Source organism: Drosophila sulfurigaster, chromosome 3 (assembly GCF_023558435.1).
Source record: "Drosophila sulfurigaster albostrigata strain 15112-1811.04 chromosome 3, ASM2355843v2, whole genome shotgun sequence".
NCBI classification, from domain to species: Eukaryota; Metazoa; Arthropoda; class Insecta; order Diptera; family Drosophilidae; genus Drosophila; species Drosophila sulfurigaster.
This window is the reverse complement of record NC_084883.1, coordinates 11,939,851-11,966,869: the sequence shown is the minus strand read 5'-3', so window position 1 is coordinate 11,966,869 and position 27,019 is coordinate 11,939,851. Positions and strand designations below refer to the sequence as shown.

General features: G+C 35.3%; 2 protein-coding genes and 1 long non-coding RNA gene across 3 annotated transcripts in view; 2 read left to right on the top strand and 1 right to left on the bottom strand.

The window, feature by feature from the left end:
* The window catches only part of LOC133844764 (protein muscleblind), a 197,665-nt gene extending 181,704 nt beyond the window's left edge, over positions 1 to 15,961 (bottom strand). The window contains exons 1-2 of the mRNA XM_062278969.1: positions 15,438 to 15,961; positions 12,534 to 12,559 (exon numbers count right to left, since the gene is read on the bottom strand). The gene's annotated coding sequence lies outside the window, so the exon portion shown is untranslated. The remainder of the gene's footprint in view (positions 1 to 12,533; positions 12,560 to 15,437) is intronic.
* Positions 1,207 to 2,070, top strand: LOC133842349 (uncharacterized). Its single transcript, XM_062275402.1, has 4 exons — positions 1,207 to 1,417; positions 1,474 to 1,562; positions 1,623 to 1,782; positions 1,845 to 2,070. Exons 1-4 carry the CDS (start codon positions 1,294 to 1,296, stop codon positions 1,913 to 1,915), a joined length of 444 nt encoding a protein of 147 aa, XP_062131386.1. The 5' UTR covers positions 1,207 to 1,293; the 3' UTR covers positions 1,916 to 2,070.
* On the top strand, positions 12,933 to 14,645 carry LOC133845672 (uncharacterized). Its single transcript, XR_009894804.1, has 3 exons — positions 12,933 to 13,410; positions 13,464 to 13,876; positions 14,186 to 14,645. It is a non-coding gene; the product is annotated as an uncharacterized LOC133845672 (long non-coding RNA).
* Positions 15,962 to 27,019: the final 11,058 nt, after the last annotated feature.

Below are 27,019 nucleotides of genomic sequence, written 5' to 3'. Positions count from 1 at the left end.
GACATCTTCTGCTTTTGCTTCAATCTGTCAGAGCACAGCAAATTGATGTAATCACCTCAATTCTGCACCCTTTAAAAGCCAACTGCAGAAACCACAAACGCAAGTTAGAAATCCTAAACATTGCCTAACGTGAATTTGTCTGATGTGCAAAGCAAAGTTTTTATTAATTTCGTTTCGGTTGAGAAAGCTTGCTTACGATGAGATAATAAAGATTTGTTATCCTCCTTAGAGTAAGAGTTAGTTGCATATATGTACATAAATATATATAAATCTATAAGTGCATTACATATATTCATTAGTAGTATTATAGTGATTTTTTTTTAGTTGGCCCGAGGTAAATCAATTTTAATGCTGCATTAAAAACTGCTTTGGGTACTCACAATTTTTAACTCATACAACTCAATTTGCATTAAATATAAATTTATGAGTTTTTACGATACGTTTCTTTTAATGGACACTGTATTTATACAACTAGGAAAAGTGGAAAACGTTTTTTCCGCTAGTCCAAATCGAAATGGCCGCAACACAAAGATGAAGAGATCTTTGAGCTCATAAAGGATCAGCTATATGAACCCAGTCAAACATCTCAGCAACTAACAAATACAATTTATGGACTCCATCCACACTTTCGCATATGTTTGTGTAATCAACAGCTATAACATTTATTTCAGACATTTATTCGCATATAATTTATTCGTCATAAAATATATTGAGTAATAGTAACGATCAATAAAAAATATCAAACCAAAGAAAAGCTTGTAAACCTAATTTTATAGTTTACATGTGTTGCTATTATATTTTATGATATTATGTATTAATCTGCCATTAGATCAGAAAATAATGAATGAGTAATTTGACTTAATATACTACATTGACTTTCTCTTCACATTGGCAAGTCAACAAAAGACAGATAAAGAGTTGTTCAATGTGCAATTTATTTTACATATTTTATTAAATAATTTTAATAGTAAATTACTTCATTTTGAAATCCATTAAATGTATAATTTTAAATGTAAATCAAATAATATATTTGTATACTGCATTGACTTTCTCTTCATGTTAGAAATAACGCTCAAGAGTTATACAATAAGCAGTATATTTTACAAATTTTATTTAATGTGTTTTACATTAAGACATTTGGTTATTAAATTTATTGAATGTATTAAAATTGTATATTTTAAATGTAAAGCAGATGTGAAATTTTCATCTTTCTTACTTTCATTCAAATAATGTTTTGCTTTTCAGTTCAAGCACCAAATTTAAACAACTAAATCATTCAAAATTATTTAGAATATGTGTGTATGTTCTTGGGATGATATTTGGCCAAACGTCAGATTATCGCGATGGGCAAGCGGCTATGCAGCAATTTTGCAAATAGTAATGGCCATTCTTATACTTTATCATTTTATCCATGCACGTAAGTGAAGATGATTTTCTATCAGTTCTTTTAATATTAATATTTCTTCGTTTTAGGCCAAAGCGATGTTTCTATTTGGGTATCTATTGCAGTATTCATTATACTGATATTTATGGCATTCTTGCTGCTCGTTGGAGTTTTGATGGTGACTGTCATTTTCTTTTGTAAATTATAATTTTAATGAGAATATTCTTCTAACTTGCAGAACCATAGAACCGTACTGAAAGGGTTTTTCATACTTTTTATATTCGTTGGAATTGCTAATATAATCTTTTTAATACTTAATGCTTTCCAAATGATTGACTGGCGCGAAGGTGAAGAACATAAATGTTGGTTGGCCTATGTCCTCTGTACGGCATTTACAGGTGAGTTTATTTACCTTTAACGCTTACTTGTAATATCAAAATAATGTCAATGATTTACTTAGGCATTTTTGCATTTACGCTAGTCGTAACATTCTTTTACATCAAATATTTAAAAGACGCAGAGCCATTGTAAGACGTGATGGGTAAATGATGTATCATAGGTATGAACATTAATCAGTGTGTCAATGCAGAAATAGAAGATAAGGTTAATATAAACAGACTAAATGTACATATAATAGATTATTCATTGTAATTCATTAAAGGCATTAAGGGAATATATTCAGATTATATTATCATTGTATTCCATTCCTGATGCCTATTTTGTTTGCTTAGCTAAATCACGCAGTTCATATTATTTAGTATTTTATCTTTTTTTATTTTCAATAGTAGTAAAATAGTACGTTAATATATAATGATATTTTCTTTTTTATTTAAAAAAATAAATAGTAAAGTATTTAAATACTAAATTATCAAAATACTATAATAAAATACTAAAATATCAAAGAATTGAGATCCTAAAATACCAAAATAATATAATACTAAAATACTAAAAATACTAAAATACCAAAGAATTGAAATCCTAAAATATCAAAATACTAAAACCGAAGAACTAAAATGCTTAAATACTTAAATGTTAAAGTCCTAAGACAATTAAATACTAAAAAACTAAAATGCTATAATACAAAAATACATATTTACATCTAAAATTACGGTTCATTACATTACAACCGTTTTTTCTAATAAAATCGTCGTCATTCTATTCCAGCCGAGTCGCTTATTGTGCCAGCTTAGCTAAATGACGCAACTCATATTATTTGGCATTTCCTCTTATTGTTTTTAAAAGTAAATAGTAAAGTACTTAAATAGTAAAATACCAAAATGATAAAAATATAAAATAATATAATACTAAAATGACTAAAATATCAAAATACCGAAATACTATAATAATAAAATACTAAAATGCAAAAGAATTAAAATACTAAGATATAAAAATACTAAAATACCAAAATACTTTAATTGCAAACTACTAAAACATTGAAATTGTCAAACAACAAAACACTATAATACAAAAATGTATTTTATTATTATTAGATTAACATCTAAAATTACGGTTCATTCTAATAAAGCCGTTTTTTTCTAATAAAATCGTCGTCATTCTATTCCAGCCGAGTCGCTTATTGTGCCAGCTTAGCTAAATGACGCAGCTCATATTATTTGGTATTTCCTCTTATTGTTTTTAAACGTTTTCCGTAAGCCAAATAGCCAACAATTCTGCAGAGCAGAACAGAACGGCAAAAGGACGGACAGAAGCACTTGCTGAAATGTGGAAACGTGGTGTGCACATTTCCAGCTCAATAGCGCGCTCAATGAATAATTTAGTTGAAAATTTCGGCGCACTTTTTGTGCGAAAATGCGGTCTATACAGTTATTTGAGTGCAACAGCTAAGAGCCCCAGCATCCAACATGCCAGCATCCCGGCATCCCAGCATCCCAGCATCCAGCATTCATTCCTCATGTCTCTTCCTCACTCAGTCTGTTCTCATAGTGGAAATAAAATTTATGCGTTTTTCCTTACAGTTTTTCTCATTTGGCAAACGGCGTTTATTCTTCATTTTTTCCATTTTGTTTTTTGTTCTCTTTTTAGGGGAAGGTGTTCTCTGATGCCTCATAAAATGCCTTGCGCAACAGTTGAAAAAAAAAATCGTCTAAGCACCCCTCCCACTTCCGCCCCCGCATCACACCGCACAGTCGGGCCATTACCTACTGCACTTCGCTGGCGTTGCCATATCAGCGCCATAAATAAATTTTCTGTTTGACTTTTGGCGAAATTGCAAAAAAAATTGAATAATAAAATAAAAAATACTGCATGATATGGCAATTGTGGGCGTTTGAGCACGGTTGCTCCAGGACATGGCATATGTGTCTGTGTCTGTGTGTGTGTGTGAGTGTGTGTGAGAGTCTCTCTGTGTGTGCGTGTCAGCACATTACTTTTATGACTGCAAGCGTTTTCTGCGGGTAACCAGAATAACAAGCACAAAACTAGAACTATGAAATAAAAGTGCAAAGAAGCTATTGTGTGTGTGTGTGATAAAACTACAAATTAAGCGGCAATTGTCAAAATTTGTCGTGGTTGCATATTGAGCACACTCAAAACATTTATAGTCGACTACGAAATACACTTCAGCTATGCGAAAATGTTTGTAAATGGATTACTGATTTCATTTCGATCTTTTTTGACTCATACTGAATTGTTATTTTGTGAGTCTACTATAAATATCGAAAACTTTAAAAGTGAACCCAAATGGCTGCACTTAAATGCATTATGTTTGTAGCTGCCAAGAATTTTTACATCTCATTTGAAGTCTCTTCTATTGATATACTAAATAACTGCTCACTCTCGCAACGTTATTATGTTATGAATCATGCTAAATCTGTAATAATAATGTATATAGTACCTGCTACAAAACCAGTGAAAATGTTTTTTAGCTTGTCAACATCGATTGAGTAAAGTGAGTAATGAGTAGAAGCTGACAACTGCCTATATATTGTTTTTAATATGTTTGTATACAAAAATGTATAACTAAAAAATGTTTTAAAGTTACTTTTTTAGGTCATTTTATCCTAAAAGTTCACTTAAATTTTAATCGATCAATATTAATATTGGTCTAATTTTGACCACTTCGTGTGGTTTGTGAAGAGTTTTAATAGTGACTGACTTTAAAATAACATTGATATAACATACAACATACATACATACGTTGCTGTTAAGCTAATATACAAAACAATAAATTTATATACTTTTGTTATGAATTCAGTTTTTCTGGAACTTATTTACAAATAACATTTGCCCGAAAAGGCGAAATACAAATAAACTTTTCATTTAATTTTATTCCAATATAAAATGTTCTCTACAACATGGTGGAGCTTAAAACTAAAAATATCATTTACTTTTGCATAAAAATAAATGCAGCATAAGAGACACAATAATATCTATTGTTTTGACGATTTCTGAATATCTGATCGGATAAAAAACTTGAAAGTTATTGAAAAAACAAGCATAAGCAGTTGCAATGGATTGGTTGTTGTTGTGGACAGCATAAATGTTTATGGTATACTCGGTAAACAAACATTAATAGCAGATATCTCACTGTCAAGTACACTAAAGTTTTCTCACTTGCAAACTCTTCGAATTTCGTTACAATTAGTTGATAATATAATATTAATATAATAGGCCTGTAGAACGGACCAAATTTAACGTTTAGTTAAAGGAAATATGCTAAAAGTAGCTTATCAAATGCAGAGGGGCAAATATTAACTAATTGTTAAAGTTAATTATGTTTATTTCATATTTCTTTAAAAATTAGTGATGCAGATGCATATATTTTGATTATAAAGAATAAAGTATGTCACTAATGTTATACAATAAATGCAATAATGGTTCAATATATTTTACTTTTATTATTAAGAATGAGCCGCATTCAATGTATGTTTAATAAAGGAAGTTTGAATAAACTTCGTAGGTTAAGTTCATCAAAATGAACTCACATTTAAAATGCCAAGACCAGTGAGAACTGTGAAATTAAGGTAGGAGTGGGGAGGAGGAGGCATATGCAAAGCTGAAAATCCTTGAAGCGAGTCCTTCTTCGAAAAATATATCCAGAGCTCCGAGTTTGTCTTCTTAATTAGTGGCCAAGTTGAAGAAGATGCAGACAAAGCTTAAACTCTGTCCGTGTTCCGTGTCTGTGTCTATAACTATATCTATATTTGTGTCGACTGTCGAATTGAATAGCTTTGTCTGTGCTCTGTATGTGTATGGGTAAGGGTGTGTGTATGTGTGAGTGTGATATCTTTTGCCATGCAGCAGTCTGCAGAACATTTTGAGGCAAGTGTTTGCTTTGTGCGGATTATGATTATTATATGGCAATTATGCGTTTGTCTTTTGTCAATTTTGTAGTAAGTGAGATTGCCTTAAGTAAATGCTGAGCGGCAATTTGTCTCAATTTGAAAATAACGCTTCGCAATCAAATCGAGAATTTACTCTTGGCTTTTCGGTGATATTAGTCTTTCAATTGCATGACAGCATTTGGGTGCATTCTACATTCTGCAAACTGCACTTCGAATCGATAATAATCCGGGAATTTGTGGCAACTCGCTACTAAACAATATGCTGCAATTTGAGACCAGACTCAATCGCTCACTCACACACTTTTGGTAACGCACCTTCAATAGACAAATTAACATTTCGACAAAGGCAACCTAATCAAATGTCACAATCACGCATGCGGCTTTTCTCTCCTGGCCTGGACGCAATTCGCTCCCTTTTGCTTTCCTGTCTTTCAGCCCGAATCCTGGACGCATCCTGGCCCAAAGTGACATTGTGTTACCGGACTGTAGAGGGGAGCGAAGAGGGGAGTTGGCCAGGCAGTGCCACTTTTTGCCAGCTCTTTGCATAACTTTCACTCTTGTCAGTTGCAAATTACGCCGCACGTTCACCCAATGAGTGTTTGGTGCGAGGTATGCGAGTGTGTGTATGTTTGTGTGTGCGGCAGAGATGTCGTAATTTAAAGCTTATTTTGACACTCACAGCCTGTGGCAGGGTCTGAGTCCTAGCTCCAACTCCAACAGTACGCCAGCTACAACAGTAACACCCAATTTGCATCTTTCAAAATCGTGTTTTGTTACATTTTGTGGATGCGCAAAAATTTGCATACGACAATTAACACTCCAAAAGGCGCGCATGAGGGCGACGAAGGGACACGCGGCAGGGCGTTGCTCTTGGTCAGGCGTCGTTGTGTCTAAGGGTGGCAACCGAAGCAACACCAACACCAACAACAGCAACAACAGCAACAACAGCAGCAACAGCAACCACAACAGCAACTGTATCTTATGTGAGCAGCCTATTCTGCATATTGAGCCAGTGCAACAAACGTTGCAGGCATTCCCCTTACGACGTTGCGTATACGTGATGTTGTCTACCACACTGACAAGACCAACAGCAACAGCAACAGCAGCAAGTGCTGTTTATGGTACAAGGGAGAGAATTGAGATATGTAAATGCTATGAATTGAAAAAGCTATTTTCTTCGCTACATGCAGCCAGAGAATTGTGTCTGTGTGTCTTGCTTGCTTGGTTGGTAATTTCAACTGTCACAAATTCTATTATTAAATTCTACGTTAGCAAAATATGTTAATACGAATTGCATAATATTTTTCCACAAATAGTTGGCAGTATTTATTTATAATTTGCAGAGCAACACTCTCTGACAAAGAGACAGTGGGAGGGAGAATACCTTAAAGTAAATTAAGAGCCGCAATCAGCCGCAAACATTTCACACACACAAACCTCATCCAAGCTGAAATCGAATGACAGACAATTGTCGCGCGCTTACCCCAAAAGGGTTGCCAGCAACTCCCCAAGTTGCAAGGGGGTTGTTGGCGTTTGTTGTTTGATGCCGATACTGATGTTGATGCTGATGCCTGATGCTGTTGCTGCTGCCAAGAAACGTCATGATAAGCACACACACACACACAGAGACACAGACAGAGAGTCACTCACATACACAGTTGCACTTAATACGCTTAATTGACTTTCATGTATGCACGAGTGAATGCAGCGACACGGCTGCAGGAAGAGAAGGCGACAAAAGGGAAGTGGGATGGGTGGAGAGTAGGTAGGGGGAAGAGGAGAGCACACATTGACGGCTGCATGTTGCATGTTGTTCGCCAGGCTGCCGCATCGCTGAGCCAAGCTGATGACGATTGATGACGTGCGCGATGTGAAATTAGCTGGGCAAAAAGCAAAACTCAAAAGCCAAACAATGATCTAAAAGCTATCGATAAATTAATCTTTAACTATTTTGGTGCATCTTTAACTTGCGTCCTGTTGCCTGTCGCCTGTCGCATTGTCAAAAGGCATCCATAATCGCAATCGCACACAGGATGCGAGCACACAAAATGAAAGCAGCAGCAAGTGCAGAAGCTGAAGCGAGTACATTCATTCATTCATTCGCTCACTCACTCACTCACTCGCATTTAATCACTATTCACTTCATTGAATCACTTATTCAGCTGCAGTCCAAAAATGCCCATATTTCCCATTCTCTCTCTCTCTCTCACACGCTGTCTTTGTCTCTGTCTGTGTTGTGGGTGGTGTTTGCGTTGTGTGGATTTTGTGGCTATTTTACAGCACTCTATTGTCCATGTATTTGTGTGGCCAGCTGCACACAGCTGTGTGTATGCATGTGTGTGTGTGTTTGTGGCTGTTTATTTGTGGGCTTGTCATTCGCATTTGACAGTAAACCGTTCAATACATTCTACATAACTCGACAATTATGCGAGCATTTTAAACCTATCAATATTAGTGAGTTTCCTCTACAAACTCAATGATTTACAGAGTCACTTTTTTTTGTGAAGTTGCCATTGTCAACATAGCGGAAATAAAGTAACGATAGTTATCATTATCAGATGTGATTTTTCAATTATTTCTTTCGCTTTGCAGATACTAAATAAAGCATCAATTTGTTACTTTGTTTTTATATCCGCTACAGAAAGGGATATTATATTATTCTGCCTGCAGGAAATGTATGTTCCAGGCAGAAGGAGTAATCTCCGACCCAATAAAGTATATATGTTATATTATTGATAAGGAATATAAGATATATACAATGGATCACAGCTTATTTCAACCACCACCAACCGACAACTTTGAGTCAGTATATTGGCCAAACTAAAAGAGGTATTAACTTTATTTAAAAGTAGGATTTTAGTTTAATGTTTTAACATGCAAGATATTTTTTCATTTTATTTAAAAAATACTTTTGTATGACAAATAACCGACTACTGAAATTGAGTCTTAGTTGCTTTGGCTGACAATCTGGTATATTTTGTACTCTATGGTATATTTTGAATGTAGTACAATATTGATATAACCGATTATAGCTTTCGGTATATTTTGGTATTTCTGCAATATTCCAATTTGGTATATTTGTGGAATTATACCGCACTGTTTTGCTGTTTTTCAAAATCAAGGGCGAGTATCTCACAGTTTTCTTAATTATTTAAAGTTAGAAATTTATTAACTGTCATTTTCATTGTATTGGTAAATTTTATGTAAGTGGTAAATTTGAAATGATTTCTTTTGATTTTAAGATACTAAATTTAAATGGTAAATGACAGACTAGCAAGAGTAAACAAGTATTATTAATTTCAATGCGGGAATTTTACATAATGTTAATGTTGACTACTCTCAACCAATGCTTCAAATTTAATGACAATGCTACGTAAGTAAATACAGATTCTGTGAATTTAAAGCTGTGAGCTACAGTCGATGAAGAAAGATATTTTGCATTTAAGCTCACAATAATTGTTTAGTTTAAGCCATCAAGTTGACACGTAGTTTTTTATAATCTTGTTTTTGTCAACAAAACTTAAAAAAATAAACTTGTGATAGTTAGCATCATGTTAAAAAATTGTTCAATTATTTCTTATGCTATTGAGATAAAAAATTGTTTACGTTTAGTTGGCACATCCTTTTTTATAGAGTTGCCATTGGCAACAACACAAATTTATTAACCGTTTTTAAAAATAAACTTTCGATGGCTTCACTAAAATCGTGTTAAGAAATAATATGTAAGTTGTGGTTTTTTAATTATTGCTTGTTTGTTCGATGTAAATTGTGTTATTTAAGCTTATTTTTTTAACAAAGTTTATAAAGGATTCTTATTTATTAATATCATATTCTGCAAGTTGTCATACTTCAAGTATGTCTCATGCTTTCGTTTATTTAGGTTAGTTTAACAAAGTTAAGATAGTTATCATCATCATGCTAAGTAATTTTATGTCTGCTGTGATTTTTCCTTTATTTCTTTTACTGTTGGATTACCAAACTGAAATTGTTTAGCTTAAGCCATCATGTTGACACGTTTAATACTTGAAGCTTAAGCGACAGAGCCGCAATGCACAATGAAACACACGTGTTTGGTTTTTGTTGCTTTATTTCTCGCATGCCTCACATAATTCGTGAGTGCATTAAGCCCTTTTTGAGACTTCTGATGCTGATTTTCTTGCACTTGCACTTCAATGAAATAAAATGTGAGCCTTTCTCAGGCTCCCTCTGTGTCGGCATTGTTCGACTGTCTGTGTTTGTGCCTATTTGTCTTTGCAGTCGCAGTCGCTCGCTCCATCACTGCGAGTAAAGTCAATGTCAGGCAGGCATCAAGGGAAACTCAATTATGCACACAAACACACTTACACCTGCAAGGATACACACACATACACACACACTCGCACACTCGTGCATTAACTAGATAGCAGAGACGCATACATACATCACTTTTATTTATTTACATGCCGGCAGAAGAAATCCTTGCTATAGCAGACAGTCGCACCTTGGCTACTCTACCTTTATTTCGTATTTACTTTGCTAGCAGATTTCCTTGAAGTTCAGCCTAGAGATGCTTTGGCTTTCCCCCCATCTTTTTCTTCATTTATTTAACTCTGTTTTTTATGTGAAGACGCAGCAAAACACACACACAAAGACGCTGACATGATGTGTGTGGCACGATGTGACACGATGTTGCTGTTGCTGCAGCTGGCGCATAATGAGCGCAAAAGCATCCTGTGCTGATTGTCTGCGTTGGCAGGACTCGTCCTGTTTCATATTCGGTACGTTTGCCAAGATTTGTGCGCTTTTAGCGAGGCGACATTCAAGTTTTTCCCCCTTTATAAATACCATACACACACATATATATATATATAAATATACTTCTATCTCTGCTGTCTGTGTGTGTGTCTTTTGTGACTCTTTGGCACACTCCTCTCTCTCTCTGTGTGTGTGTGTGTGTGTGTGCACGAATGTTAGTCGGCATGTCGCCAGTTTTGTTGACGTCGCCTTTGGCCGCCTCCTGCTGCGTTTTGCGACATGTGTCGCATTCGCAGTCGCATTCTTCGTATCCTGCCAAAGTTAAATGGATCTCGTAATTGTTGTCATGGCCCCTTCACGCAGTTTGCCATTGCCAAGCTCATCCTGGATGCTGTATGTTGCTCCACGCTCTACGCTCTGCGCTCCTTACTCCTTGCTCTTCACCCTGCGTGCCTTAATTGTTTTCTTTCGCATTTGAGGCGTAATTTTTTTTCATATATTTCTTTTTTATAGAAATTGCGGTTTAATTGCTGCATTTTAAATGCAATTGAAAAGGCATTGAGCACACGTTTGCACTCTGCGCTCTGGCATGTCCTTTCAAAGGGATAACGTGACATTTGCGCTCGGCTGCTTTTTGAGGGTTGCTCCTCGCCCGTCGCCACCTCATCTGTGTCTTGGTGTCTCAGCTAGGTAGGTTAGACAAACACTTTCAGGGACAACACTTGACACGAACACAAGAAAGAACAGAATATCCTTTAGGTCCTTGACTGACTCTGCTGGCATTTGAATTTATCTTTAGGTTTCATATTGTTTTTGGGTTTTTGTTAACTATTTCAACCTTATTTTGTTCGCTACCTACATATAGCGTAGTTGCTTTGGCTGACAATCTAATCTATTTTTTACTTTATGGATTATTTATAATGTAATAGTATATAAATATACCAAATATACTAATGGCTATATTTTTTTTTTAGTATTTTTTCTATATTAATTTGGATTGGATAATTTGCCACTTACATGGCAACAGTTCAATAGTCCATCGATATACGCAATATACCGTTCGGTATTTTTAGTATATACCAAATATAGAATATGGTATATTTTAGTATTTTAGGTTTGATATAATTAAACAAAATGTTTGACTTAGAACTACGCAAAACTTCAATTGTGCTTACTGAAAATCGCACTTGGATGCAGAGTTGACGTTCAAATTCTATTATAATTAATTTGTTATATTTGTTGTTGTTATATTTTCGTATTTAATTTAATTTAAATAATATCATTTTTCAATTTCATGATCATTTCAGAAAGCAATAGTCTATTAATATACCAATTATAGTATGTTAGTATTTTTGGTATATTTATCTGATCTATTTTAAGAGTAATACTACACTGTTTGATGTTTTTTGAAAACGGTATCGCCCACTCTACTCAAATTTAGCTTCCTAACTTGTTGTTTGATATAATTAAACAAAATGTTTGGCTTTAAAGCGACGCAAACTCTTCAACTGTGCTTACAGCAAATCGCGATTGGAGGCAGAGTTGAAGCTGGATATTGAATGCACATTGAACGCTTCCACTGTAATCAATGCCAATTCTATGGCAACATTGTCGTCCCATATACATAGTCTGCTCGTCTGTTCGTCTGCTCGTCTACTCCTCGCTTTTCAGTGCACTGCAATGCATTAAAAACCTAGTGCGCACTAAAAACGCATGCAAATATCCTCCTCGCAGTCTCTTGTTCGTCCTTTTACTCCCACCTCCCATTCACCCAACCATTTGGAATCAATCCCTCGGCAGTTGCTGCAATTTTCCATGCATTTTCATTTGTGCTGCTAAAAAGTCTTTTTCCCTTTTTTTTATGCGATTCACAAACAGCCGCTGGGGAAATTGTTGGCTGGTAATGAAACGTCTATAAAACTCAAACGAATGCACACAAATCGCAAATCATTTATCATAAAAGCGCATTGCAATCCTCCTCTTCTTTTTTTTTTACTATCACGCTTTTTTCAATTTTTACCCGAGTTGGTCGGATTCACAGAAATAATCGAGAGAACTGAATGAATATTGAAGTGAAAAACATTCAGTGTTGTTGGCTAATCACAACTTACCTGAGCAACTAAAGCGTCCAAGAAAACTGTAATTAAAGCAAAAAAAATGTGTCAAATTAAGGAATATAATTTCGATTGGTGTCGTTATCCATGCAAAAGTTACTTATACGCACAGTAGCCAGCATCGAAATCGAATGTATAATTGCCAATTAAAAGCAAGCCCACGTCAAGTTTTAGCTACTTTTAATTACTTGACAGCTTCAATGGAAAATCGACAGATGCAGGAAATATTTATGATTAGCAGAGTTTTTTTTGACAGCCAATCGGTGAGCGAAAAGCGGAGACTTTGCTTGTCATTCGATGACAGGTAGCATATAATAATAGAGTGTAAAATAAAAAAGCAATTCAGCTACTGTGTGGAAAGCAATATAGTATTTATTTCTATTGTTTATAGTTTATGTTAAGCAACCGAGTGTTTTTCTTTATGGTTTATAAACTGCTGTGAAATAAATCTGAAACTCTAATTGCCAAATTGCCGAAAGGCTTCTGCTGAAAACTATAAATGAACATAATACAAGGAAGAATTGAAAAAAATAAATATTAAGTGTTGTACCATTTAATTTGTTTATTAACTTTGCGTAACTAGATGGTCAACTGATATGCGATATTTGTAATCCTAAATATCAGACGGAACATGTTGTTGTCTCTGAGAAAACTAGGCAAGGTGTGTTTATTTTAGTCACTGGACTGGTTATTTGATAGGTGGAAAGCTGGTCAACAGGCGCCAATTCATTACAAACCCAAAGTAGTTAACGTTATTTATGAGTATGTAGCGTTAAATTGTCTGACGATTTATATAAGATACCGAACTGCTTGGTCGAGGAGCTGCTGCACGAAATTTTCATCATCGCATATGTGTGAAGGATTTAATGGTGAGGTGAGTAAAAGTCATAAAATAAACAAATTGATATTCATGTCTTTTCGATTTAGCATGCATAAGGGAATTAATTGCCACTTAAGGCGAACATTAAGCAGCAGCAAATTCAACTAACACGAGAAGGTGATAAGAAGATTTGCATAAAAATAAAGGAAACTCAATTTCAATCGTTTAAGTTTATTACGTCTATTAAATGTGTCTGAATTTCACTTTTGTGCAGTGCAGAGAAACAATTGTCGAAAAATAGTTTTTGGTTTTCCTTTCAACTCACATTTGTGTTTTGTTATTTTGATAGGACTTCAAAGATTTATTATTCAATAATTGATAATTAAAAGAAAACACTTAATTTAATTTTAATTTCCTTTTGTAGATCACAAAACGAATGTTTCTTATTACTCATTAATGAAGTGTTAATTAAATTCGAAAGTTATATTCTGACATTTTTAGTGAAATATTTATGAAGAGTGTAAGTTTATTTACAATTCATATTACTTAATTAAATTATTTGGTAAGCCGAAGGCCTTTGCTTTAGAAATACGTTGGTGTTAATTTAAATTATATCTTACTGAAGTTTCTTCTAATACATATTCGAAAATGTATTTCGATTTTCCGTTAATGAAATACAAATTAGATTGGGATCTTTTATTAAGACATTTTGTTAGTGATATATATTTAGAAGTGTTGATATTTAAAATGAAAGTTTATTTTGAATATAAATTCTTTAATTTAATTATTTTATTGTTTCTGCACATTTTATATATTTTGTTTATCCAAGCTCTTTCTTAAGCTTCGAGCTAACAATTTTGATTGGGATTATTTCAATGCTGAGGCAAAATCGAACTGGCGAGCTGAAGTTTATACGTTGATCCATATCTGGCTAATGGCTAAGTGGAGAGGGGAGAGAGGAGGATGGCTAAAGAGAAGCTAGGCCAGTACACGACACGACAGGACAGGACTGACTTGGCCGGAAAGAGTCTGCACAGCAGGCGGCTGGCCGGTTGGTTGGTTGGTTGGCTGACTGGCTGACTGGCTGGTTGGCTGACTAGCAGGCTGTGCACGTTGTTGGGGCAGGTGGAGCACATGGCACATTTGAGCTGATGCTGCGTCAAAGGCAACAAATTCAAGTGGCAACATGTTTCGACAACAACAGCTACAACAAAGTGCACTAACATAGATGCCAGGGCCAGCGGCAATGCGAATGTTGTCGAACAACACCAGAGCAGCAACAACAACAACAAACAACAATCAACAACAACAACGACTAGAAGAGGAAGCAAGTTAAGGCTGCTCCCTTTCAACTCTGCTGCAGCTATTGAAATCTGCTTTGCTGATTGACGTCGAATGTTGTGGTTTCGGTTACGATATTTGGTTCCAAAATACAAGCAACACACACACACACGGGTCGAGCGGGGGGCGGTGTGTGGGGTTGAAGGTCTAAGGTTGAAGCAAAAGTGGCTGCAGCACTAGACACAGCAGCAACAGAAGTTGAATGAGAAGTTCGGATTCCGCAAATGTTGGCATTTTGTTGCTGGCCAAGTTAGTTTTGCTATTGTTATTGGACTAAAGGGAAAGGCATTGAAGCACAGTTGGAACTCCGCATTTCGTATTTGTTGCAACTTAAAATGTTACAATAAATTTAAGTTGAGCTAAAGGCAAATTTGCATCCAATCCCCAAATATTGAAATGGCGACAACTTCAATTACAATTTCAATTTTGTAACTATTTCGGTGCATGTGAAGTCGACAGCAATTTATGACCTTTCAAAAATGCAAAGCGCTGAGACAACATAAAGAAAAGCAACAAATTATATAATAATAATATTTTTAGATTAAATAAAATGCAAAAAATAATTTAGATTGCTATTAAACATTTTGTATTTTATTGTCATAATATTAAAATATCACAAATAATAATAATTAAGTACAACACATAAAGCTTATATTCAAATTGTGCTACATAAATATTTATTGTATAACATTCTTCTTAATATGAGTATAGATTTCAATTATTTCCACAGCTTTGAATACCTTTTGCTTGTCTGCAATAAGAATACAAAATTTGAATGCACAAGTTCTCATTTATTTCGACGACACTTTGCTCAGAATTTTCTGCAAAAAAGTTTACCAACTTGTTTTCGCACTTGAACTTCACTTAATTGTAATTCAATTTCTCGATATTATATTTATATATATTCTTCTTCTTCGGATCAGTCAAGTCTAAGCAACACTGCGATAAACGGCTGGCAACCAATCTCGTGCTAAGCTAGAAAAAACGCGCGCGCAACTGAAACGCAAGCAATTCACCTGCGCTAGCGACTCTTTGAAAGCTTTTGGGCGAAATTCGGCGTAAGCTTGAGAACAGCGATTGCGAAAAATTATTACAAAATTTCCGCTTTTTTTTTCGTTAGGCAATGGCAAATGGCAATGCGACTGCTTGGGCAATGGGCGCAATGTCTGTAGGGCTATTGTGCTCTGCTGCTTGCTACTGGGCGATAAAGTTAAAAGCGCGACGACGAGAACGGCGCAGCAGCGAGAACGGGAACCGCACGTAGAGAATGTCAAATGGAGACTGAAGCCAGACCTAGCAGCAGGTGCAGCAGAAGCAATAGCAGCAGCAGCAGAAGCAGAGCAGCAGAAGCAGCAGCAGCAACTACGACGTCAGCAACTGCGACAGCGACAGCAGCAGTGCTTGCAATGAAATTCCCTTCTTATGCGAATAGAGCACACTAAATGCTTGTGGCTCCCCCCCATCCACCCCCTACACGATGCGCTATCCTAAGAACAACGATGCCAAAGCAGCGCCAGCGCCAATAGTTGCACTCGACGTCAGCGCTAGCGACTGCGCTGCAGCGTCGAAGTTTGCAGTCAGCGTCATCTCTGTCGTTGCACTCAACGATTATTCGGCCGAACAGCTCTTGTTCTTGTTCTTTGTCTGTTCGGCTCTCTAGCTACTACTACATACTACATGGCGGTGACAGCGACGACGCTTTACGGTGTCGTCGCTAGATGCAAGGACTAACATGTTCGGTCGCGACTGATGTAGAAGAAGACACGTTCTCGTCGAAGATGTTGGCGGTGCAAAGAGCAAATCCTATGGAACATTTAACAGACCGACAGCCGACGAATGTTAACTTAACAGTTGAGACTATTAAATGTTAACGAAAGCAGGAAATAAACTTCGGAAGTGCAACAAATGCAGTCAACTCTTTGCTGCAATGCAAGAGCGCTTTTTAAGAGCACAACTGTGCAGAATAGTGAAAGTGAAAAAAATTACGAACTAATGCAATAATGACATATCCATAAAAAATGTTGAACCTTATGAAATTCAGTAAGTTCGGTCAACAGTTCAGAGCAAACAACTTAGGTTTGCAAACTTATGTTATCACTGTAACACAGTTGGAACCCTCTAAATTTTTGCACAAATAGCGTCTTTATATACAGTAGCATGCTCAATTGCGTAGCTCTGACCAGACTTAACCTGCCATATGTTTTGTTTACCTCACGACAACAAAGTTTCGCTCTGTTGTGCCACTTTATTCCGAAGAGTTCACCATGGTAACACGATGATTTTCTCTTTATATTCACTCTCTCTTTAGCAGCCGCTTTACAGTGTTACTCAAAATTGCAACTCATTTGCTGAATAGCGTCTGTGTACACTCAGTTTGAGTGGAGTTCAAATGTGCTTCGCTTACTGTCCCCAGTATGGCAACAGTGGCGTCTAAATAATTCAGCCTACCTCCAATATTTATTTTATTGTATTTTATTTATAGTATTATATATTATATATTATTATTATATATATATATATATATATATATATATATATATATATATATATATATATATATATATATATTATATATATATATTATATTATTATTATTATTATTATTATATTATTATTATTATTATTATTATTATTATTATTATTATTATTATTATTATTATTATTATTATTATTATTATTATTATTATTATGATTATTATTATTATTATTATTATTATTATTATTATTATTATTATTATTATTATTATTATTATTATTATTATTATTATTATTATTATTATTATTATTATTATTATTATTATTATTATTATTATTCACATTGCAACTAAAATACCATGGGACAGTTCAATGTGTTGCATCTATTCTCTTCATTTTCTGTAGTTTCTTCAACTCGCACTTCTCCATCTTCTAATTTTCTCGCCACAAGAGGTGTTGCATGTTTGAATATGCCACAGTATGCCAGTCAGTTTGTCTGTGCAGTGGCAAGAAATAGACAGAGGGACAACAGAGTAAATGAGAGGATGGACAGGGAAGAAGTGCAGCAGAGTCAAGTAAAGGCAAGTCACCTTTCTGAATGGGCATTATAAATTTCAGTCATGTTTCTAATAACTTTGAATTAATCATCTCTTCCGGTTCTCCTTTTGGGGCACGCACACAAAACTTCCGTTCGAGCGCCTGGATCTAGATGGCGTCTCTCGCTAAGACGCTGCGTCGCAATATCGCTGCTTTAAGCCAAACCGCATAACGCCAAAAGGGAAGTGGTTGGGGCAGAACCAAATGAAATGTAATCCACATGAAAATTGCCTTGGCTTATGCAAAATGTGACAAAGTTGAAGAAAAGCCAAACTCAGTGCTCGATGCTCGATGTTATTTTCACTTTCCCGTCTCTTTGTCCCTCGGTGCGTTACTTTATTTTTGTTTTGGTTTTTGTTTTTTTTTTCTAACAACTTTGTGGGATATGTGCATGGCATGTATTTAAAATGCAGAGCATGGCACGCAGCAGGTGCCCTAACTCCTCTGACTGTCCTTCGACGAAGCGTCGATCTGGTGTAAATTACAGCAAACATTGCGCATACGCCGAGTTGCCGTCGCGTTCTTCCTCTGACATGAGATGACTTGAGTTTTGTTTGTTTGCTTGTTGGCTGGCAAATTATTATTATTAAGCAAGCAGCTAGTCTAGACAACTCGAGCCCCCAACCTCAACCTCCAAAACTTCTTTCCCACTGTCATGAATAAAACTTTAATAAATTTGGTTTGTATTTTGATAACTTGAAACTTTGTCCGTCAGGTAGGAAAACTCCCCACACCAATTATCCGCAATCTACTTGGCACACTTCATCATCATTAGCGCAGTGGTAACTTATTACCTCACCTGCTGCTGTTCGCCCATCCGCTGAGTAAGATTCTGGCTGCTTTCCTGTTCCTTTCGTTGTGGCATAAATAATTTTCCAGTTTCGCTATTCGCGCTGATTTGCGCTACATTTAATTATATAATTTGTCTTTTTGCCAGCTTTGTGTATAGTAAAGATTATTTATAGTTACTCCCCATAGAAATTATAGATGGTGAACGAGATTAACCATCAAATAAGCTTAAATTTCAAGCCCAAGGACAAGCTAGATTTATGCAGCAGAGGTGTGTGTTAAGGTGCTTAGCTATCGCAGTGGAGAGTGAATACTTAATTAAAATTATGCTCTGAGTGGGCGATTTTGAAATTTATTCCGTGGCACTTTTCTGCACCTTGTTTCGTCATTAACAAATTGACGGTGGAAATAACAGTTTCAAAGTTCCAATAACAACAAGTTTTTTTGGCTTTCAATTTGTGTAATATGCCACAGGAATTGACAATTGTCCTAGAACTTGAAATTCGAAACACAAATACTTTTACGGTTTTCCCATTTTATTCTCATCCCTTCGAGCTAAATAAATTATGAGTTGTGGCGAAAAGGTGTTAAGGGCCAAAAATTAGAACTCAACTACGGACCGTCGCACGCGCCTATCAGATAAACTTTACTTAAGGTTCGGGTTGAGGTTCGATTGGGTTTTTGTCGGTCTGGTTCAATGCCTCGCAGCTGATGGCTCTTGTGTTGGACAAGAGGTTGACTCTAAAAGAAGAAGTAGAAGAAAGGGTGATGGGACACCGCATCGCACCCCATTGACAAATGCGCATCGTTAGTTACAACCCCGTCGGTCTCTTGTTGTTATTGCTCTTAACGTGCTTTTTCCTCTTTTATTTGTTGTGTTTTTCGTTTCGTTTCGTTTCTTTTTATTTTCAACGGGATTGTCGCGAAGTTTGTCACGAATTTCGTGCTATTTTAATGATACTTAAAAAGTCGTTGAGTGGGTGTCTTTTAGAGAACTGTTTGGATGTTTTTGGAGGACTGCTTGCTTAAGCAGCAACAGCTCGCTAGCTCGCAATAGAATACTTGTCAATTTAAATGGGCTTCGATAGAGTGGGACCTCTAAATAAACTGCACACTACCATACACTGTATATTTCCCATCTCGGATTCGACAAATTTCGCCGAGTCAGCGCCAGCATTTAAGACTCGTTGAATTCATTTCAAGCGAAAAATGACAAAACGTATTCATCGAAAGTCGCTCGATTATAATGCGTACAAGTGGAAAATTGCATTTGCCAGAGAGTTTTCCTCGTGTTGCATTGTTGTTGTTTAATTTGCCAAGACTGAAAGACAAATAGAGCTTTCGGATTGATAACCAATTGCCAATGGGAGTTTATAGAAAATATAAACTGCCAAAGTATTGACAACTCTATTAAAATAATATTTAGTTTTATATAGTAAGTTTACATATCTGAGTAATCATCACAGTTTCGTCTCCGTTGCATTTTTGTATTATTCTTATGAAGTTGTTTTTTTAACTGAGTGATTGATTCATTGAGTCACTGGAAAAGTACCAATATACAATGTACAGCACAAATTACGTATACGCACATCTAGAAACTGTTTTCTACATAATTAGAACTGAAATTTTATCTAGTTCAGGCTTTGACATCAATTATTTAAATCACAATAAAATGTGTCAGAACAACAATATCGTTCTCGCACTCTCTTTATTGCATTGGCACTCTTTGTTAATATTTGATCTTTGCTTTGTGCATAGACAATACCCTCTTTCAGCAACTGACAGAACCTTTTTTAGAATTTGGTCTTAAGCGTGTTTTTTTTGCCTATAACTAAAACTTACACTTTTTGTAGAGCCTTCGTTCTTACACTCTTGTCATTAATTAAATACTTTTACTATGCAGGAAGATATATGATATCAAAATTTAACTAAGAAGTTTCATTCTTAACTTAAAATCAAAATTCTATAAACATTTCAGATTGTTAAGACTAATTTTTTTTTTCGAGAATAAAAAAAATCTTAAAATTTAGCCAAGAAGGGAAAATCTTAAATGAAGATCAAATGTTTAAACATATTTTCAGTCAGCGCATTCTTGAAAATCAATATTATATTATTGTTTCAAAAATGGAAAAGTCTCAAATTGACCCAAAATGCAAAATTTGAAATCAAGACTAAACGTTCTAAAATTTAGTGTTGTTAAAATAAAACAAAAAAGAATAGTTTTATATATTTTTGAAGCGTTTCATGTTGCTGATTGATTTTTTTGGAATATTATTAAAATAATTATTACAATTACACGATTTTATATACGAGCGTTTTAACCCAGAACCAATAACCACACGGAACAATAATTTGCTGCATTAGCAGTTACTTTACTTATGGAATGAAAACAACAACTCGGTTGAATTCTGTTAGAGAACTGAAGTTTATTATTAACAATAGTATTTTTTATCTCTAATTAGGTGATCGACTTCTAGAAGATTTTTTATTTTTATGTTTTTGTGTACACATGAGCACTTCACATGCTCAAGTTAATTTTAAAGTAGTTAGAATTATCATGTCACATACATTTCTGGGAGTTTAAAATTATCCAATTACAGCACAGCTTTATTATAATATTATCTTGGTGGTCGTGTGTTTTTATGAGATATATGTATATAACTCAATATGGTGTTGACTAAATAAATTTAAGTATATTATTAGGCTAACTCAGTGAGCTACGGCAACTTTATGTTCATATTTTAAATCCCTTAATTAACAGTGCCACGCTTAAAGTTAATACTACTCCAAATTAGAGAAACTGCATAGACGCCTCTTAAAGCATTGATTGCTTATCTTTGCGTGTCTAAACGAATTGCAGTACTACTTGTTACTATGCAAGTGACGACCTTAATAATCGGTATAGGGTGAGTGCCACCCACAGATGCATTGAGTTCTACTGTCGACATGCACGTGGCACATGTTTAGTGTTTATAATTTCTAATTAATTATGCCAAAAGCGGCGCTTCTTGTGGCCATTGCAGAAACGCCGCTAACATTCAAATATACCAATAATTACATTAGAAAGTATTTACATACATTTAAGTGGTATGAGTGAATGTGTGCGTGTGCATTTGTTTGTGCGGCACGGCAGGTGTATTTTATTTTTATTGACACTCAGCTCCGCTGGGCGTCCTTAACTCTTTGTTGAACATTTTTGCCAGAAATTCACATAAGTTGCAGCTGCGCAAGGACTTTGCGAGTCGTCTACGACACCAGCTGATGCACAGTGGAACAAAATGGTTAGAAAACCTGTAGAAAATGTGTCTAGCTGGAATCCTATTTGTTGTTCTGTGATTGGTTTACTTTATCTTAAGCTTACAAAATTTACTAATTTACTATTCATATTAAGGTTTGATCACCTTTTTATATTTATTATATTCCAAGAGCATCTCCAGATGAAGTTCCAATACGAAAAAAGTATTAAAAGTTGTTGTGGTTAATATGCTCTCTCTCTTATATTGTTAAAACAATTTTGGAATTAAAACAATTTATTTATAATGAATAAATAATTATATTTATGTTATTGTACTGAAAAGCCCAAATATGTTTCTTTTTTCATGTTTTGCAACTTAAAGTGTTGGTTTCGCTTTACGTTTTTATTCGTATTCTTCCATCAATATTTTTGCAATTTTCTGTCTTTTTTGTGCGAACAATAAACTATAAAAAAAAATAAATGGAAACAAATATAATGCAAGCATCTACTAAACTTTTGTAACGTTTTAAATTTTGATAAACATGATTTAATAAATACAGCATAAGGGATACTTAATAACAAAGCCTTCGAATAGAAAACTACATTATAATTCTTATAACTTGTTAATATTTAATGCAATTCTAACAGACTTCAACACACTGTGCATGTCCCAATGTAGAGTTGAAAATTTTTACACTGCGGCGGCATGTGCATTCAATTTCTGTCTTACGCTTTTGTCTCAACATTTCTTTCGCGATTTTTCTTTCTTTCTCTCCTCTTCGTTCTGCGTTTTCGTGTGTATTTTTTTTTTTTTTGGTAATTTTTTAACTAATGAGGTGCAATTTGTTGCAAATGGCAGCGGTGTTGCGTTGGCGTTCGTTGCGCAGTGCTGAAATGTGGCATGTGTCGTCCGCGTTGCAACTCTGCCTTAAAGTTGCGCATACGACACGTGTGCCCAGCCAGTCGAATAGAGTAAGACTAGTGGAATGGTGGAATGGTGGAGGCCATTAAAGCCTCTTCAGACATGACTCAAAGGGCGACCGAGCGTAAGAAAGTCATCAAATAGTTTGAAGCAGCGACAGGATATGCGATACACAAGGACTCGTTACAAGCAAAAGTTGAAGGACGGGCGACAGCCAGTGACTAACGCTGATTGAGGCCATGATACGAAAAGTTCAAACAAACAGTGGCAGCCGCAGTCGCAGCAGTAGCCACAGCAGTTGCAACAACAAAAATCGAAAACAACAGCACAAACTTTGCTGTCAAATGAAGCTGAAGCAGGCTAAAGCAGGACCAAAGACTTGGTCAGTTTCCTGAGCTTCGGCCAGCTGCAATGTCCTTCCCTTTCCCCTCCCTACCCCGCCCTATTCCATGTCCTTTGCACAGTTATGTCCATGTGCAGCACGGGGGGCACTGGACTAAGGCCCTTGATCGATGAGAGTGGTGGCCGCAGAGTTTTTGGGCCGTCGCCATTATTAGCCAATGCTTTTTGCCACTTTTTCTTGTTTTTGTTTTTTTTGGCGCTCAAACTTGGTCCAGGCCAGGCAAAAACCCGTTAACAGTTAAGTGGATAAGCCAATTTATGAGTTTCGAATTTAACTTTGTCACTTTTTTGCTCCTACCCTTCTTCCCCCTCTCTCTCCTTCGCTCTCTCTCTCTCTTTCGCTCTCTCTGTGTATCTCTCGCTTTTTAGCTGTCGTCACTTGGCACATTTAAGTGGATTTGTTTTGCTTTATTGGTCACTCCACAGTTGCTTAGTTCAGATTCCGCTTCTCTAACCTCTCGATGGCCTGATTGCTGCTGTTGTCTGACAACTCTGAATTTTAGGCTACAACTTTTTCTACTTTTTTATACATTTGTATATCAGTTTTCTTTTTTATTCTATATTTTGCTTCTCATTAGGGTTATTCTATATTTTTCTCCGCTTTTCTGCAAGTACATGCACTTGCACTCAGCAAGTTATACATAGCTGAGAAGTCAGTTTACAGACCATGTAAAAATTTGTTTCATATATGTATGTGTCTGAGGAACTTTATATTTTTTATATATTCAAAATAAAGTAGAGGAGAAAATAAACAAATAAGAAATCTACATATGCTCGACATATTCTACAAATATGCCATATACGATATATTCAACAAATACAATGAACAGTTTATTATCTATTCTTTAAATTAGATTTGTGACCAAACCCGCATGGCCAAGTACTTTATATATATGTGTAAGACAAGGTTACAAATATTTTTAAATTTTTTTCTATATCAGATTTCTTTTGCTAAGAGCGATAGAGGTATCGAAACACTTTCGATATTTAGCAAAACAATAAACTTTGGCAAAATCTAATCAAAATCACTTCCGAATCTTAAAAATATATGTAATATATTTCCTTTTTAGCATCAACAGCCGATTTAATAAAGCAAACTCTGCAGTTCATCTGTTAATCCATTAGTTAGAGTCTTCTAAATTAGTTGTTACTCTTACTCGAATACATTATATTGTGCTCTAATCAATTTATGTAAAGATTGATGGCTAACAAATTGTTTTATGATAAAAAATGGCTAAGCTTTAAACTTTTAATTCACGGAAGGGTCACTCAAAAAGGGATTAAACAAAACAATGAAGAAATTCGATGGGTTACAATTAACACAATTGGCTGTCAATTAATGCAATTAACAGGTTGTTTTGGGGCTTTCAAATGGTTTCGTTGTTTAAAAGCGGATGCGAACGCGGATGCAGGTCACGCGCCTCAAAAATTGCCCACAAATCTAGACCCTCGAAAGTGCTGAGAGAGCGCGTCTGATGCTATCCAGATGAACCGCAAATGAATGCAAGATGATGACGCCCTTGTGTCCTGCTTCGGTCTGACAGCTCCTGTTGCTGTTGCTGCCGTTGTTGATCGTTGCAAGCGCGTCAACTCATTTGCATATTTGCCAATTTACAACAAAAGAAGTGCAACGTGTATTGCCTTCAAGTGAATCCACACTCCCGAGTCCAGACCTTTATCTCCTTTTACAGCTGTGCAGCTGTTTAAGTATGCGACACGAGCTCTGAGCGTGCGACGACCTCTTTGCTGTGGTCCGACTCACCGCTAACCACTTGCAGCCAGCGGTCAACGCTGCGTATACGTATTCATAATCATGCAATTCACTGGATTCGGTGGCTCTGGCTGAAATGCCACCATCGAAGAGCCACCCAAAACAAAAAAAAAACAGACAGTGACAGATCCGTTTGTCTTTCGTCTATGAACTCAATTCCTATTCCTTTTCCTATTACTTTTGCCGACGAATTTCGCTTTGACCTCGGCTTCCTGGCTACGCCTTATTACTTTTGTTACGGAACTAAAAAAAAAACCAAAATGAAAAGCATTAAATATTCAGTACACGTTCTAGCGCGTCGCAGTTCCAGACTCTCACCCTAAACTCTACTCTAGTCCTTTTTAAGTATTACACGAAAAGAGCTCAAACTCCATAACTTGAGAGAAAACTCTCACCGAGTTTAGAGTGAGTAGACCTTAAATAACATTAATGGATTATCAACAATTTTAAAGCATATTAAAGGTAATTTTAAATATATTCAACTGAGCAAATATAGTGACTAATAAAAAAAGAAATAATGTATTTAATGTACATGCCAATTTAAGTACGAATAGAGAAAAACAAAATTTTCTCATCAAATAAACTTTTTTTTTTTTTGAGACAACACAATTAAGATAAGCTGTATGTTGAAGGAAGAAAGGAACTATACCTTTAAAATGGGAGTAAATTGACGTGAACTGAAACAAATAAAAATTTTTAAAATCAATAACATTCGTCTTAAGAATTGTGATCTTAATTGAAGACCACTTTCAGAACATGTTTTTAAAACTCAGTATATTACTAAATAAAATGAAAAACTCTCAAAATTCTTATAGATATTTCATCCAGCATTGAGTGTTTTTATTCAAAGCTCAGTTAGTTGAGCTGTCGCAAACCATTCTTCTTAGCAGTTTAAGAATCGATGATGAAGATATTTCGTAGGTATGATTAACACACTACTGAATAATAGAATGCCCCAATTGTATAAGAAAGTAGTAAATTACTAAGAAAAAAAAAAACAATTTAAGTAGAATATAGTATTTTTGTACTTACAACAATAAGATTTTTTCCTTCTTATAAATAAGAGCTTGGGACTTATTTAAAATTATCTTGAAATCAAGTTATGTTTCTAACATTAAGATCATTTTCGTGATGCACTTTTTAGCCTAATTTCTAAGTACTAAAACAAAAATCTTTATTATACAACTTTTTTTTAGTATAAGACTAAAATAAATCCAATTATTAGTTTACAATTCTTATTTCACTCAACGAGTAAACTAAGCTTTACCGGATTTTCGTACCTTAGCTTAGCACAATTAAGTTCAAGTTTACAAAGCAAACATGTAAATCAATATGTACCCTATGTAACCTAAAATATATATAGGAACGCATATATTTTGTTAGAGTATACAAAGAAAAGCAGCGTTTTAGGCTTGCAAATTTTATTTTCGTTCATGTTTGGCGTTGTGATTTAGTGCATTTTCGCTTTGCGGTCTCCTTAGCAGTAAACGTCTTTCGCTTTTTTCCTTTTTTGTTTGGCTCAGACTGCTCGTTTACTGCTTGAGTCGAGAAAGAAACTTTAATAACGAATATCCCGGAGATGTCGGCGTGCACCTGGAGCAGCAGCAGGACGAATGCAGTTTACATGCAACGCCAGCAAAGTTGGTGATACTCGTAAAACTTAACGACTCCCAAATGTTGCAGTCAGCGAAAGTCTCGGTTTAAATTTTTAACAATTTAATTTTGGACCAACAGTTTCTCTTATCTGATTTAAATATGCAATTTTTAATAGTCGTAAAAATGCTAGCTTGCTTTTTGTGTTATATTATTGAATCTACATCCGTATATTCACAGACCAATTCCAATTTGTATTTGTAGTCGCATTCCTTCGCTTTTCGATTCACATTCACATTCGCATTCGAAACTATTGCAGTCACAAAATTAAAGTAAAAACTGGCATGGCTGGCATGGGCGAAAGACAAAAATAACTACATTATTTATTTATGCAATACCAGGATGCGGCACACGAAGTACGAATGTACGAATCTACCATGAACAGCCTCATTTTCGGCTTTACCATTTTTATTTCTGCTCTAAATGGTGCAACATTTTGTTTACGGTCGACACAGGAGCCAGAAGAAGTCTTATGCCC

Excerpts from the sequence above, each read along its gene's own strand:
- LOC133842349 (XM_062275402.1), top strand. The coding sequence starts at position 1,294 with ATGTGTGTATGTTCTTGGGATGATATTTGGCCAAACGTCAGATTATCG. Across the intron at positions 1,418-1,473 it reads TTATCATTTTATCCATGCAC|GCCAAAGCGATGTTTCTATT; the intron begins GTAAGTGAAGAT and ends TCTTCGTTTTAG. Across the intron at positions 1,783-1,844 it reads CCTCTGTACGGCATTTACAG|GCATTTTTGCATTTACGCTA; the intron begins GTGAGTTTATTT and ends TGATTTACTTAG.